Source organism: Camellia sinensis, chromosome 7, assembly GCF_055761805.1.
Source record: "Camellia sinensis isolate YWXY chromosome 7, ASM5576180v1, whole genome shotgun sequence".
Classification (NCBI taxonomy): domain Eukaryota; kingdom Viridiplantae; phylum Streptophyta; class Magnoliopsida; order Ericales; family Theaceae; genus Camellia; species Camellia sinensis.
Window position 1 is genome coordinate 194,377,123 of NC_138967.1, and position 16,721 is coordinate 194,393,843.

Here is a 16,721-nt window from a genome sequence, read left to right on the forward strand (position 1 = left end):
CTTTCATATTTGAAATTGAAGACCTAAGGTAGGATATTCATCCTTTGGGTTACGAATTTAAGTTGTGACTTGCATGGTCCATGCTAATTTTGAAGTCTAGAGCCAAGATATGGCTTAAATTGTTGAATTGAAGCTTGTATCATGCATACATGTTCATATTGTTGAGTTTTGAAGTTGTTTCATGAGGATTTCTTCATGCATGTTCATATTTTTGGTCTTGATCAATGAACTCACCATGTTTTGAAGTTAAACCTTGCATTTGATCTTGTTTTGTAGCATTAGAGTTCCTAGGAACCCATGCATGTGTTGAATTTGCATTGTTCTTCATGTTCATGAAAACTTCTTTGAAATTTGTGTTCAATTAAACTACCTTTGGGCTTTGATTTCTCAAATTGATTTTTGAAACATGTCATATTATGAGTTTTAAAGTGTTTTCCAGAAAATTAGCTCAAAAGGATCGGATTTGATGCTTTAAAAGTTAATTTTGAGCTTGTAGGTTCAATTTGAAAATTCCAGAATTTGGACCTACGCTCGAGTGTACACTCTGGGTTCATGTAGTCCGCTCGAGCGAGTAAAGTGACGCTTGAATGTGAAATGCGTGTAACCAGTACTTTGCATATGTTTACAGGCTGCTCGAGCGAGGGAATGGACGCTCGAGCGAGGACTTGTGTCTCATGCTCGAGCGGGGGTCGAGCGTCCTTCGAGCGTGAATTTCGTGCATCCAGTACTTTTGTAGTCCGCTCGAGCGAGGAAAGTCACGCTCGAGTGGAGATCCTTTGTCTGCATGTCCGCTCGAGCGTAGAAATCCACGCTCGAGCGAGACCCCTGTTTTCTGAAAATTCTGAAAAGTGTTTTAAAGTGCATCTTTGCATTCTCATTCCATCCTAGGCATTCCTAGGCCTAGTTTAAGGCATCTTAATGAGGATATTGATGTAGAACCACACCGAGGCAAATTAGGGATTAAGTTATTATTTTCCAACTGTGTAGCTTAGTGTGTGTTCGTTCTGTAACTGTGTAGGGTTGGCATCCGAGGATGCTCTAGCTGCTTATAGCCTAGTGCTCTGTGAGTAACAATATTGTAAAGATATGTTCAATCATGAATACTTTCTGAATGAACAACTGTACTGCTTTCTGAAATGATATTTCTTACTGAATGAATGTTTGTCATATTTGTGAACTGTATTCGTGGCATCCATAGCAATATACTGTTACTGTACTGTACTGCTACTGTCACAGAGATCTCTGTTGGTTCCCATGTTTAGAACCACTACTGTTTACTGATATGATGGCCATCAACTGACTGTTCGGTCTGTTAAGACCTACTGTACTGTTTTGCTATTGGATATACCACATATGACTATTATAGTTTCTGAATGACTGTTATGGCATGAAATATGAGCCACAAACTGAATGACTGATATACTGATAATTGACTGTTTTCAATACTGAAAGGACATTCATTCTTAACCTCTTTACGCATATGTTATTCACTGGACTTTAGCTCACTGCTCATATATATATATATGTAGGTGTTCAGGCACCAGACCGTTGCTAGAAGCGTCAGGCTAAGCCTTGTTTTGTCAAGCCAACCTTTGTGCTTCACTTTGAGGTTCCAGATCTGTTCCAGCTAAGGCTGCTTTTGGGGTGTCTCAGATTCACCCTATCTGTCTCTGTTATGTATAGACTGAATGATATTTGTACTGTACTGTTATGGTGGGGATTTGGTTCCTAACCTGAATGCCTGTAATGATGTATATATATACTGTTTTTGTTTTGAATGTGAACATGTTATGAAAAGTCTTTTTGCATACAGACTGTCACAGCTCATTGAACATCTTTTAATTACTGTTTTGGCTTCCGCCAGCCCCTGTACTCTGTATTACTGTTTTACTGTTAAGCAGGCCTTCGGTAATCACGTATTACTGGCCAGTTATGGTGCTAAACCCATAGGGGCGGATTTGGGTTGTGACAGTATGTAAGGATTATTGTATGTGGGTAAATTGACAGTTATATATGTACATGTTTGGTAATATAGTTGTACAGCTTAATGGACTATTGGTTATTTCTATATTTTAAGCTTCTGCTAGCCCCGATTATTTTGATTTCTACAAGAAGACATTTGGTAATCTCAAATTACTGGTCAGTTACGACACTAAATGTATAGGGGCGAGTTTGGGTTGTAACAGAGACTGTTAGTGTAATTTGCTTTACAATATTTAAGCCTATTTTGAGAAGTGTTTTTTTTTTTTCGACTTATTGACTTATTATGAAAAAATATGCAAAAAAAAAAAGTAAATAAATGATGTGATTGCTAGCAAAAAACTCAACACCAAATGGTTCATCAAACGTTTCATCAAATTTAAATTTGATAAAAAAACTCACTTTTTACTGTTCGAACCCAATACCAAATCTTTCATCAAATCCAAGATTTCTCAAATCTTTTATCAGATTGAGGATGGATGTGCCTTTTATCAAATTATTATTCATCGTAGTTGAATTTGTACCACTGAATGTCCCCCGGACAATCACTGTAAAACAAAAATTTGTAAAAAATTTACACTAGCCGGTCAACTGACAAGACATCCACTTGGTGTTCTGATAAAACTTTATAAACCTCTGTTAAAACACTTGATATCAATGAAACTTTTACTCAAATCTGACGCCCAAAAAAAAAAAAAAACACCTTTAGAGATGCTCTCATAAACTGACTTTTTTTTTTTTTCCTTTCCAAACGAGGCATAAAAATAAATATTTAATTTCATTTTTCTAATCATTACCCGAAGGGTTTATGTCTCCCGCATAAACCTCACTGAACACAGATTCGAAGCTCCTCCGTCGCAGTTTAGAGAGAGACAGAGAGGAGAGAGAGGGAGGGAGGGGGCGATGTTGGAGAGCAGACTGGTATGGCTATTGAAGAGGAAGAGCAAAGCCCTGAATTGCGTATTCAATAATGTAAATGGATCGTCGACTAGGGTTTTGAATCAACACTCTTCATCGTCATTGACAAATCCTTCCAGATTCTTCTCTAGCGTTGCAGATCACAGTACCAGTTCTACTCGTGGTGTTACTACGAGGAACTCCATCATCTATGGCTTCAGATCCCTCCATCGTCATCATAAGGTTCATTTCTTTAACGTCGTTTGTTTTTGAGATCATAAGCAATACTAGTATTTAGTTCATTTTATTTTATTTGATGCCCTATTCATACAGCTTTTGGTCTCGATGGTCTATCGTGTATGTAATTCGCTTGTATTCCGTGGGAAATTTGTGTGGTTTTTTTTTTTTTCTTTTAGGCTGTGTTTGGTTTATGGATTTGGATAGAGATTTTCGAAACGGAAAGGGAAAAGCTGGGTAAAATGTGAATGAAACACTTTTTCCCTTTACCTTTCCAAATTCCTACCCAAATCCATGAACCAAACAAAGCATCAAGGGAAAACAAATTGTAGTTGGTTTCTTGTGAAAAATTGCAATGAAACTTTGGATTTAGGGCCTTTTCGATTAGCAGGATTAATAGTGAGGGTATTAATAATCCATGAGATTAGTGTAGGATTGGTTATCGAGCTGGGTTAGCGAGATACATAATTCCCTCTTGTCAACAGTTATTTTGCAATAGATATAGACATATATAATTCCAGTTATAGACATATATATGTTTTGTGTTATTAGTTGTAGGATTAAAAAATCTGTCAATTTTGTTGGATTGAATGGCCTCTGGAATCTAATCAGAATAATAAAATTTGCAACCAAACAATGGAATGTGAGTCCTATGGATTAATAAGCCCAATTCTATGCAATAGTCTGCCTAATCAAACAAGCCCTTAGTGGACAATGTAGGCCTTCTTTGTCTCTCTTTGCATGCGTACGTGTGCGAATTCTTTCTATGTGCCTTATCATTCAGTAGCGGATCCGTGAATTTGTTTTTTGAATGGGGTCAATGAAAAACTCAAGTTCTACAAATTCTATATAGAAATTTTTAACACCTATCAATATCTATCTTCTATTTTCAATAATTTGATAAAGAGAATTCATATTCTAAAATCACAAGGAGGCGCCAATAATTTTAGTCCATCATGGGTACCATTGATGACATAATAATCTCTATAGACATGGATAGGAAAAAAGTAGTTCGAATAGCAAGAATTTAGATTCTCAAATCACTAATAAATGAAAACTTTTGTACATTCATATTAATGTAAATATATAAACTTCTATAGTTGTTCTGAACGAATTTTTATATTTTTAATTTGTTCATAACTGTTTCAATATTATAAAATAAAGCATTTTCAATAAATGTGATTATGTGACTAAACAATCATCAGTGGATCACCCATTCAGTTGTGCAAAATTTATTTTTATGAATTTTGTTGGTTGGCGGAGTGTGCTCACCGAAATTTATTTTTTTTGCTTCGGCAATTTTAGTCTTCTTTGGGCTTTGAAAAATATAGCGATGGCTTGATTATTTTTTATCGGTCCAATTACTCTAAACGAATTGCAGTGGGGTCAATTTTTTGTAAATTAGTGGGGTTAGTTTTACCTAAAAATATACACATATAATTTTATTTCAATGATTTTAAGTGGGGTCAATTGACACCACACACTAACATATGCTGTGCGCTTATCAATTTGCTAAGAGTCTTGTCATTCAACAACTTCATTATCATCTAATTCCCTCAAAATTACTTGTTTTTACCATGGTCTTCGAATCTAAGGATGTTGAACTAGATGAACTTTGTCGGACCAAGTTCCACCATCTCTCCTAAATCCAATTGGTGTTAGGGAGGGCTTCGCTTATGTTTTTTTATGGCATTCGACATCACATCAGCATGCCTATTTTTAATGTGGTTGTAGGGAGAGGCATTGTGGACCTAACAATTCCTCCCTCACAATGGCGCTCTCGTGACTTGAACCCATGACTCTTTGATACCATTTTTCAATATAATTTTCACCATCTCTTCTCAAGCTAGTTGGTGTTTATCACACTCGCAAGCCTATTTTTAGAGCAGTTGTAGGGAATGACATTCTGTACCTAGCAATTTTTCCCCCATGATGACGCTCTCGTGACTCAAACACATGACAATCTAGCTCTAATACCATTTGTCAGGCCAAGTTCTTCCATCTCTTCTAAAACAAATTGGTATTGGGGTGGGCTTCACTTATGTTGTTTATGGCATTTGACATCACTCCCTCAGGCGTACCTATTTTTAGAACAATCATAGGGAGCGACATTGTGTGCTCAACAAACTTATTTTCATGAACAATGAAGTTCAAATATTACTTATTTTTTGTCTTCTTTTTTATTTATATTTTTTTTGTGTGGTATTCATCTTTTGGTTAAGTAATTAGAGGCTCATGTCAGTTACTGCCCGTGGATTAACTTTTTAGTTTTTCACTCTATGTAAAATCTTGATAAGGAAATATTGATGTTGTTTTCAGGATCTCTATGTACCATCTTATAGGGCTATGTCCACCACAGCATCTGCCTGTATCAAAAATAAGGAGGGACTAAAGCTCCTAGTTACTGCAGGGCCCCATGGTCAGAAAATGGTTGGGATATGGCTTTTTGCTTCTGCTGCATGGGTGTTTAGTATGGTGGTACTTGGTGGTGTCACACGACTTACCCGATCTGGTCTTTCAATGACTGACTGGAAATTCACCGGTGGCCTTCCTCCTATGTCTGATGATGATTGGTTGATTGAGTTTGAGAAATACAAGCAATCCCCAGAGTATAAGCGGTTAGTTAGTTGAAGCACCACCATGTCTTTATTATGAATTTTTATATTTGTTTTGTTTTGGCAAGAATTTGCACTCAGTAATTCTAAGAAGAGATTTTTTATGTGTGTAGTTTCAAAATTTCTATTTCTAAAGCTTTCTAGGAGGTGCTCTCATGCTTTCTTATAATTGCATTACGTTTTATTTTCCTTGACCCTGAGGAACCGACAAGTATTCTATCTTACTTACACTATGTTTCTGGGTTTCTGTGGCTGTACATGAACTTACTGTGCCATTTCAATTGAGAGCACATGCTTTATTGCTTATTGATGTGGTCATTTTTTGCAGTGTAAACAAGGGGATGACTATTGATGATTTTAAGTTCATATATTGGATGGAATATGCACATCGTATGTGGGGTAGGGCACTGGGGATCATGTTTGCTCTACCATTTTCATATTTTATGCGTAAGGGATATATTACCATACAACTTGGTCTGAGACTCTCTACACTCTTTGCCCTCGGTGCTGGACAGGGACTAATTGGTTGGTGGATGGTTAAAAGTGGGTTAGAGGTAAGAATCATTTAATTTTCTGTTGACCTGTATTAAACCTAGTGACACTCATGAATTGTGAATATCCTTATTTCTTTGACATTTTGAAGGAACCACCATCTGAGTATACGCAACCAAGAGTAAGCCCATACCGCCTAGCAGCTCATCTAACTTCAGCATTTGTAATTTATTGTGGCCTATTTTGGACTGCTCTTTCTGTTGTTATGCCTGAACCACCTGCTGAATCAGTAGCTTGGGTTCGTGGGGCGGCAAAGGTTAAGAGACTTGCCCTTCCTGTAAGCATTCTTGTTGGCATCACTGCTGTCTCTGGCGCATTTGTTGCGGGGAATGATGCTGTATGTAACTGATCATCTTTCTGCTTTTTCTTTACGTATATCTAGTGAACAACTCTGGTTGTTTTTTCCCCCGGTAGTGAATTCTGAAAATGCTGATTGCATGCTAAATTGCTAGGGCCATGCCTTTAATACATTTCCAAAGATGGGTGATACGTGGATTCCAGATGATGTTTTAAGTATGAAGCCATTTATGCGCAACTTCTTTGAGAATACATCAACTGTGCAGGTAAGCTTTTCCAAGTAATACGGCACATATATTAGCAGATGGAATGCTTATAAAAAAAAAATATATATATTAGCAGATGGAATGTCATGGTTCTTCCAATGAATGTCTTAGGCCTTATTTGCTAACATGTAGGTTTATTTGGCAGAAATGAAACAGACAGAAGATTGTAATGTTAGAATTGGAGGAATAGAAAGAAGATTTTAAAATTTAAAAGAAAAAAAAATTACATACTGAAATATTGAAGGTGGGCACTTTATTGTGCCTGGTCACCTTTTTCATATTTATCTAAATCTCCCTAAATATGGAAAACTATATTTAGTGTCACTGCAGAAATTTCTGATTTTTTCTCCATGGCCAAACTGTGGATATAAGAAGATCAGTTATATTTAGTCTTTTTTTTTTAAATTTTTATTTTATTTATGTTGCTTTCTTACACTAAATGTGACTTGTTTTTGACAGAGTGAGTCTTATTGGTGTTGGTGTTTTTTTATGCCTTGTCATTGTTGTTCCTTCCCTTCCCTGGAAGGTGAGATTACTTTGTAATTGCTGTAAAATTCTGAGGGGTGGAGGGTGAGATTACTTTTGTAGCTTAAAACAACCACTTCAACAAGAAGTTGACTAACTTACGATCTAAGATTTCTCAGCAACCAAGAGAGCATTGATAAAAATCATAATTATGTTTGTCTAGGTATGGCATATTCTAAGTTGTGATGCTTAAATACAAAAACCAATTTATCTAGTTCAAATGGAAAAGTGCTACCGCTAGAATTCTTTTGGTTGTTTTAACAGCCATGCAACTAATTGCACATCTTAATTGGGAATACCATGAAAATAATCAGAAGAACTGCAGTAATTGCTCTTCCCCTGTTTTAACTAAATAATTAAGTCTCTTATGAAGGAAATTGCTCCTGATGGTCAACATTCATTGGCAAGGAAACTTGTTAAATTTGACTGGCATTATGCAGAGTGAATGTTGAAAATTTATTGATTAAATTCTAATTCAAAATGCTATTTCCTTGCTAACTTAGATAATTGGCGACAATGATGTCTTAATAACAAACTTTTTTTATGTTTACAGCTTGACCACCGTATCCTTGCAACTGCAACGTTAATTTCAATTGGTGGCTTATGGTGGTCAACGAGAAAACTGGACATTCATCCTGCCATACGATCTTTGATTGGAAGCACCATGGGCATGGCTGCTCTTCAGGTATTTATGATATTTGAGTTATTTGGCTTGTGGGGTTGTCTCTGTATCATGGAAGATTGCAGATGTGACAAGTTTGAATTGAGAGTTTTGAGTATTGTTTTCTCATTATAAGACTTAAAATAAGTTGTAAAAGACTTAGATTATTGCAATTTTTGATAATCTGTGAAAAAGTCGAACCTGTTTAGTTTATTTAGTTGTCACATAGTTTATTTGTTGTGGGTTTTTCAAAGAAGTCCAAAAAAAGAGAGTACAAATTGTAGCTTAAGAAAATCTCTCTTTTTTTATCCAATAAACTGAAAAAGTCAAATAAGTTATGACATAAAATTGCAAGAACTAAACATCAATAGTCAACTTTTTTAAGCAAATAAGCTAAATAAGTTGACTTATAAGTGCTACCAAGCAGGGTCTAAGCATTCTCTTGAGTCTTTCACTTGAGTCTTGACTTGATGTGGTGCTTGAAAGACGTATACCTCCCTCCCTGGCTCCTTTTGTGTAGTGGTGGTTGAGCTTCCTGGGTTTACAGATTCTGTTTTTATTGTTATCCTTTATTACCTATGGGAAAAAAAAAAAGAGTTGGTGATATGTTAATGCCTTAATTAATGTTTTTTTCTTTAATTATCGCAGGTCACTTTAGGGATATCGACACTCCTGTCATTTGTACCTGTTTCGCTAGGCACTGCTCATCAGGCTGGAGCTTTAACTTTATTGACACTCATGATCCTACTCAATCACACCGTGCGAAGGCCATCACTTTCGCTTCTGAAGTCTCTTCCCTCTGTTGCAAAAACAACCTAATAACTTTGCATTATGACACTGTTATGAGAATTAGGCTTCATATCATCGCTTTTTTTAATCATCGATTTTCAGGTGAGGGTGCATCTTGCTAGAAGGCCCACATGATACAGAAATATAAATTATGGACTTTCTTATCTGCTTTTACAGGGGGAGGCCTCTGCATCACAGTGACGGGTTGCGAATGGAATGTTGTATCCTAGAGTCCCCATTGATTTGTCAATTGAGTTGATTATTCTTTTGCTGAGTGCCATTGATTTGTTATTCTTCTTGATAGAGATAGATCTCTACATAAGAGAAGTTGAAAAACTTTTAGACGCAAGGAAGTGATTGATTTAAAATCCTAAATTTTACAGGGCAATAAAGTAGTAGAATTAATTTTAAGAGGGAAAATATTTGAAAATGAGATTAAAATCTCTTATTTATTTATTTATTGATGAAAATGGATTTTTGTATTCTAGAGTGCCATTATTGATTTTTGTCAATTAAGTGGGTTGATTGTTCTCTCTCTGTTGATATTTTTCTTGATTGAGATCTTTACAGGAGAAGTTAGAAGAGTTTTTTACATATAACTGATACTACTTAAAATCCTAATTTTTAGGTGCCTAGTCGAATTAATTTTTAGAGGGAGGACTTGAGTGATGCAACTCTGTTTCGTTTTAAGTTTTTAGAAACAATTTTAGTTATTCATTTTTTTTTGTATTTTGTTGTCTTTAGTTAATTTTTTTTAATCTTTTTATATTTTAGTAATTTTTATTTTTTTAGATGCACTTAATTTAAATATATTTAAAAGTATAATATTTGTGAATAAATTTAAAAATAATTTAATAAATGCAAAAAATATAGAAAGTATATAATTTTTTAATAAACATTTTTGTATTTTTTTTTATATTTAGTAAATTTTTAATTTTTTTTTTATTATATAAAATTGTACTTTTAGAGTGTATTTAGATAAAATAGATCTAAAAAAATCTTAAAAATCCAGATTGAAAACTCAATTTATTTTTAGACTTTCAAATACACAGTTTGAAATTTTTTTTTTTTTAATACAAAATTTGTACTTTCTAAATGTATTTAGATTAAATAGATTTAAAAATATTGAAAAATTTATTATAAATACAGTTTGAAAGGTTTTTTTATACAAAATTTGTACTTTCTAAATGTATGTAGATTGTCTTTCAAAAAAAAAAATGTAATTAGATTAAATGAAACTACAAATATTAAAAATTTTATTAGAAAATGAAAAATGCTTGAAACTTTTTGTTGGAGATAACTCTTTTTGGATCTCATTCATTGATGTATGTATAGGATTTACTTATGTATGTGCGAGATTCACACTATCAATGATTGAGTTTTAAAAGGATTGTGAGAGTCTCCGAAAAAATGTCTCAATCATTGTTGTTTGAAAATACAGATTGAAAACTCAATTTATTTTTAAAACTTTCAATTACCAAATTTGAAAGATATTTTTTTTTACAAAATTTGTACTTTATAAATGTATTTGGATTCAATAAATCTAAAAATATTAACAAAATTGATAAAAGTACTAAAAAAATTATTAAAATTTCAAAAATACAATTTAAAATGGATTCAATCACAAAAAAAAATGATATTTAGTCACCCAAAAATCATGCGTCTATGCATACATGGATTTACTAAAAAGTGGTACATTTTCAACATGCAACTGTCAATTCTTTTTTTTTTTTATTTTTATTTTTTCATTTTTCTTGATTGAATCCCATTTTTAGCAAAACATGAAAGGGTAAGAAAAAGAGCCAATCAAAATCCAATTTTCAAATCTATTTCCTCCCTGAATATTAATTCTCCAAAATCTATAATCCGTGGTTGCATCATGTTCTTTGCAAGATGAAAGGGATCATCAAGTTATAAAAAGCGCATAATTCAATTATCCAAAATAGCCTACAAAGAAAAACTTGTAGCAGTCCTAAGAAAGAAGACAACTTCTATGTCAGGGCCAAACAAATAACCTCAGAAACAGTAAAAATAAAAGAGTCTGTTGTAATATCAGTCTTTTGCACCTTAAAATCAATTAATAAACAGTCCCTACAAAATAAGGTTTTTATATGGCGTGGAAAAAAATAAAACCAGCATAACAAGATTAGCGGCCACGTCCCCGGCCACGTCCACGACCCCGGCCCCGGCCACGTCCCAAAGGCTTCCCTGAATTCAAAAGAATTGAAAAGATCAAAACCAGCATAACACAAGGCACCAAAGGTCAAATAAGAGGATATGTGAATGCAAGCGTGCGTTTAGAGCTACAAACAGATGTGCAATACCTGCGGTTGGCTTTTTGGGCTTGACCCTGGGTGTCTCTTCCACCAGCAAAGTCTCGAGATTTAAACTGTCGGGTAGAATATAATAGCGGATGTTGTTTCCCCTTACGCTTAGGTGATCAAAATTTACTGGATTTTTCCCCTTTAGCGTCAGTTTCACTGTTTTCAAATGTGTATTCATGCTAATATCCACACCTACAATAAACCAGCCAAGCCAACAAGTCAGAAAATGAGATTCATTGCCGTAATTTTCACAGGCGTGCATGCAGCTCCACAGATGCTCGTTAGGGGGAAAAAAGAAAGGCATGGGTGGTGACATTTAGGTTGGAACCCAAGCAGATATTACTACCATCTAAACTACTAGGATAATAAAACTGTCAATTACAAAGAATTATCACATAATTCTAAAGACACAAGGCAGGCAAAAAGTAATAGGCAGGAACAAAGTAAATTCAATGTGAGAATGTAGTCAGTCTGGCCACTTACACCAAATTCATATAAATCTTTCTTTAGAAAAACAGAGATACAGATATGACTGAGCACACATGCCTATGAATACAGAAGCAAACACAATGGTAAAAAAGAGAAGATGACAAAAACAAACCAAAAAAATAGGCATACTAGAAATCCTCAGCGATGCACATTATAAGTGCAGATCAAGGTTTTTAAAAATCACCTACAACCATTACACAATACCGTTGCATAACGGTTTTGGTGGTTACTGCCTTTGTTATCAAAATTTTACGCTTCGCGATTTATCAAAAATCGTTATGAATCTACGAGTGAATCTATTTTGGAATAGAATCTATGGTAAATTGCACGATTCACAATCGATTCATGATTCAATTAATTTTTTACAATTCATGCAACTCTTAAAACTATTGAGTCTGACAGATTCTTTCCTCATAGTTTTGATAAAACATTTGCTTTAGGTACTGTAAAGAACTTCTGCTTCTATACAGCATCTTCAAGAAGCAAAAAGAATCAAGACAGAAATAAATGGGGGAATTAACATCACAGCCATGTAAATAAGATATTTTAGCACCAATGCACAACAATACTATTTAAGATCTTTCCTAGTTGCTACAAACTCTTGTAATCATCTTGGTTCTATGGGTGAAACATCAATATTTGAGAGGCGTTTTGGATGGGGTGCAGGGTTCAGACCACAAGCCATCCCTTTGGTTAGCATCAGCTATCAAGTTAATTAGCTTCAAGGAAGCTCTCTGATCAGTTATTTTGAAGGAAAAAAAAAAAAAAAACACCAAACCAAACCAATCTAAGCTTTGCGTCCCAATTAGTTGGGGATGGCTACATGAACCATCTTTAAAAAATAAAAATAAAAATAAAAAAAGAAAGAGAGAAGAGAATGAAAGTAAGGAATCTAAATAAAAAAATCATACAGACAGGCACATATAACTAAGGTGGCAATGTAGAGCATCAAATTTTTTTTGGAGGGAAAAAAAAAAAAGGTGAACCCCCAATCCTCCATTCTACTTTTTCACAGACAAATCAACCTAAAGATGTTTGGGATGTTCTTAGGAGTTGTTTAGGATGACCTAAATAAGTACACTTTTTGTCTTTTTACGAAAAGATGTGCAAAAAAGTAGAGAGGTGATGTGATGGAAAAAAGATAAAAAGATAAAAAGATGAATTATTTTGGTGTTGCCAAACTTGGCCTAAGTGCACTTTTGAATTTTTATGAAATATGGGTTGGGTTTGAAGTGATGTGATAGAAAAGTGATGTGACTTAAATAAGATGATGTGATTTAAATAGGATAGTGACTTTTTGACTTTTTTAGGAGATGCCAAACCTAGCCTAAGTTTGCTAGATGGAGAATCCATGTTGAGTTCAAATTCAGATATTTGCACAAGTGCACAACAATACAAGTTAAGACTTTTTCTAGTTGCTACAAACTCTCCTTCATCTTGGTGTTATGGGTGAAACATCTGAATTTAAGAGGTGATTTCGATGCGTTCAGACCACAATGACATTGCTTTGGTTAGCATCAGCTATCAAGTAAACTAGCTTCAAGGAAGCTCTCTTATCAGTTATTCTGAAGGAAATAAAAAAAGCCCACCAAACCAAATCAAACTAAGCCTTGTGTCCCAATTAAGTGGGGTTAGAAAAAAAGAAAAAAAGAAAAAGAAAAATGGAATTTATATAGAAAATAAGGAATCTAAATAAGAAATTAGACAGACAGGCAAAATAAGGTGGCAATGTAGAACATCAAATTTCTTTTGGAGAAAATAAAAAAAAAGTTGAACTCCAATGCTCCATTCTACTTTTTCATGGACAAGTCAACCTAAAGATTAAGTCTGCCAGATGGAGAATCCATGTTGAGTTCAAATTCAGATGTTTTAGCATGAGTGCACAACAATACTATTTAAAACTTTTCCTATCTCGGTGCTAGGGTTGAAACATCAGTATCCAAGAGGTGATTTGAATGGGGTGTGTGTAGGGTTCAGACCACAAAGACATCCCTTTGGTTAGCATTGGCCATCAAGTGAATTAGCTTCAAGGAAGCTCTCTGATTATCAGTTGCTTCGAAGAGGAAAAAAAAAAAAACCACCAAACCAAACCAAAAGTGGGGTCAGCTACATGAATAATCTTAAAAAAAAAAAAAAAAAAAAAAAAAAAAAAAAAACTAAGAGAGAATGTATATACATAGAGCATCAAAATAAGGTGGCAATGCAGAACATCAAATTTCTTTTTGGGGAAAAAAAAAATGTTGAACTCCAATGCTCCATTCTACTTTTTCATGGACAAATCAACCTGAAGATCAAGTTTACTGGATGGAGAATCCATGTTGAGTTCAAATTCAGCTATTCAAGAACCCATCCAAACAAGCATTATCATTCCAAATAGGGATGCATACAAGTCTTCAAGAAATTCTTCGTAGTAAGAAAAGGTAATTACTATTTGTTCTTAAAATTGAAGTTATACATACAAAGTGGTATTGGTTAAAGTGCCTCATTAAAATAAAGTTTTTGCTTGGCAAAATACTCAAAAAAGTATTGCAATTTTCAAATTTGTTGATGGAATGCTGCATCTCAACCATATGGGAAGGTAACTAATCAAATGCAACATTCATTGAGATCCTCTAAATCTAAATAATATGAGGCGATTGTTCAATGAAAAAGTCATTTAAAATTTTTCTATCCATTTCATTACAAGAGGAGAATACATATCCCATAAGAACCTCTGAATATCAATGGAGAGAGAAGATTACTCACTACAAAATCATTCATAACGCCTTATCCTTATTCTTATCAAGTGAAGAATACTACAAATAGCGTGGGTGTGGTATTGAAATCATCCTATAACAGAAATACAATACAAGACAATGATCCATCTTCAAGTCAAGAGAATGGTCGACCTAGAGAAACCCAAAAAGTTGCCCAAGTAATGTTACCGGTTTTTATTATTTTTGTTTCCCATTGATCACATGGTGAGTAAAATGGCACATGGCAAAGAATAGGCAAAACCATCACTTAGACAAAAAAACTTAGCATCAAGGAAATATGACATCGTACTCAGTTACGCAACAAGCCTTATTCCAAATTAGATGGGGTCGGCTATATGAAACTATTTTGGGTAAATCACCATCGGTCCCTCTAGTTTGAACGAAATTTCACTTTGGTCCTCGTAATTTCAATATGAACAATTGGTCCTTACACTTTCAATTTTGTTACAATGTGGTCCCTTTGTTATACATTGTTAACATTTTGAACGGAAAAAAAGCGCGTGCAAAATTAAAAGGACCAAAGTGAGATTCAAAACAAACTATAGTGTCCACTAGTATAATAAAATATATTACATCAGTGGTCCCTGTAGTTTGTTTTAAATTTTACTTTGGTCCCTTTAGTTTTATACATGATCTTTTTCCATTCCAAATTCTAACAGTAAATGATGGTGGGACCACATTGCAACAAAATTAAAAGTGTACGGATCAAATTGTTCAATTAAAATTACGGGACTAAAGTGACACTTTGCTTAAACTTCAAGGACTAATGGTGTAATTTACCCAACTATTTTGTAACCCTCCTCACTTACCCAAGTTATTATATCATCCCAAAACTCCTCTCAGGTTCTGATCTTTGACAAAGCTGGCAAAGTGGGAAGGGAGGGGTTAGGTTAGTAAATCCAAAGAGCTCAAATTCCCTATGCAAGTTGATTGCTCTGATATATCTTTTCCATGAATTTAAAAAAAAAAAAAAAAAAAGAAAAGAAAAGAAAAAAGAAATCGAATGTGAAATCAAGACTGTTCCTCATTACCAGTGTTTCAAAATCGAGAAATTGTAATAACCATCCAATCATAGTTTAAAATACTAACTAGTCACTAACCATCCACATTTAATAATAATAATATGCAATCAGTTACGAATTACAGAACCCTAGGGTTCGGCAAAACCCTAATATGAATTCGTTAAAAAGAAGTGAAGACGTAGTCCTCAAGAAATTGTAACCATCCAATCATAGTTTAAAATACTAACTAGTTATCCACATTTCAAAAAATATATATATATATATATATATATATGCAATCATTTACGAATTACAGAACCCTAGGGTTTGGCAAAACTCTAATTCCATTCGAAATGAATTCGTACAAAAAAGGATGAAAAGATCGAGAAGAGAGACCTGTGATAGTTCCGTGAACAACAGTGCCGTTCTTGAGCTCGATTGAGACGGTCTCATTATTCAACTTCATCAAAAACCTACAGAAATCAACCAAAAAAAAAAACAGAATCAGAAAGCAGATTTGTAGATGTTTTCAGAAACAAATAGATCAAATGACGCTGAGATCAAAATAATTCGAAGAAGAAGGAAAAGTAGAAGACCTAACGAGCTTCATCGTCTATTTGAACTCTGAAGAAAAAGCGGGAAAGCTCTACTACTTTGGGGTTCCAAAAATGCAATTTGATTGTGAAGAAGTGTATACGCGAAGTCGTTTTGTCATGCGTTTCGTGATTGAGGGAAAATTGCACTTTTTACCCCCTTATAACTATAGTGTTGTCACTTTGCCCCCACAACTAGAATTTTATGACATTTTACTCCTGATTTTTTTTTTATTTTTTTTTTTTTTATGGGTTAATTACATTTTTCGTTATGAAAGTATGATTCGTCATGTTTTAAATTGATTCTCAATATATAAGAAATATTTTAATTTATTTTTTTAATTTAACTTCGTTAATAAATATTTTTACATTTAGTAACAAATGTAAAAATTTACTATAAAAAATAAGGGTTAAATAAATAAATAATCCTCAAAATATGCATCGTAGCTCTTGATATTTTAAATGTGTCAATTTTCCAATCTGTTAATTTTGTTTCAAAGTCCTTATCTTTATTTCCGTCTATAATTGATAACAAAAGGAAGAACATTTTCCATCTACTACATTTACAAATTAGCAAAGAAGAAAATAAAGGGGGAAGATTACACCAGAGTGTATGTCAGGAAAAAAAAAAATTACAAAAAAGTAATAAAAACTATAAATATTAATTATCAAAATATAAAATTTTCCATTAATATGCAATAACTTTTAAAAAACTCCCCTGTGTGGTAATTTCTCCAAA

At 33.9% G+C, this 16,721-nt stretch overlaps 2 protein-coding genes across 3 annotated transcripts; one reads left to right on the top strand and one right to left on the bottom strand.

The window, feature by feature from the left end:
- Positions 1–2,701: 2,701 nt before the first annotated feature.
- On the top strand, positions 2,702–9,301 carry COX15 (cytochrome c oxidase 15). Of its 2 annotated transcripts, XR_003645478.2 has the most exons (8): positions 2,702–3,120; positions 5,434–5,732; positions 6,058–6,283; positions 6,373–6,618; positions 6,734–6,844; positions 7,923–8,054; positions 8,679–8,921; positions 8,997–9,301. XR_003645478.2 is itself a non-coding variant. In XM_028254007.2 (7 exons), the coding sequence occupies exons 1-7, from the start codon at positions 2,884–2,886 to the stop codon at positions 8,847–8,849; spliced, it is 1,422 nt and encodes a 473-aa protein (XP_028109808.1). In that variant the 5' UTR covers positions 2,702–2,883; the 3' UTR covers positions 8,850–9,301. The 2 variants fall into 2 exon arrangements, 1 of the variants encoding a protein (XP_028109808.1); XM_028254007.2 differs by having other exon boundaries at positions 8,679–9,301.
- A 1,429-nt stretch (positions 9,302–10,730) lies between these two features.
- On the bottom strand, positions 10,731–16,115 carry LOC114308394 (small nuclear ribonucleoprotein SmD1a). Its single transcript, XM_028253978.2, has 4 exons — positions 15,986–16,115; positions 15,786–15,862; positions 11,144–11,335; positions 10,731–11,027 (listed from the first exon to the last, which is right to left on the bottom strand). Exons 1-4 carry the CDS (start codon positions 15,997–15,999, stop codon positions 10,966–10,968), a joined length of 345 nt encoding a protein of 114 aa, XP_028109779.1. The 5' UTR covers positions 16,000–16,115; the 3' UTR covers positions 10,731–10,965.
- Between the last annotated feature and the right edge of the window lie 606 nt (positions 16,116–16,721).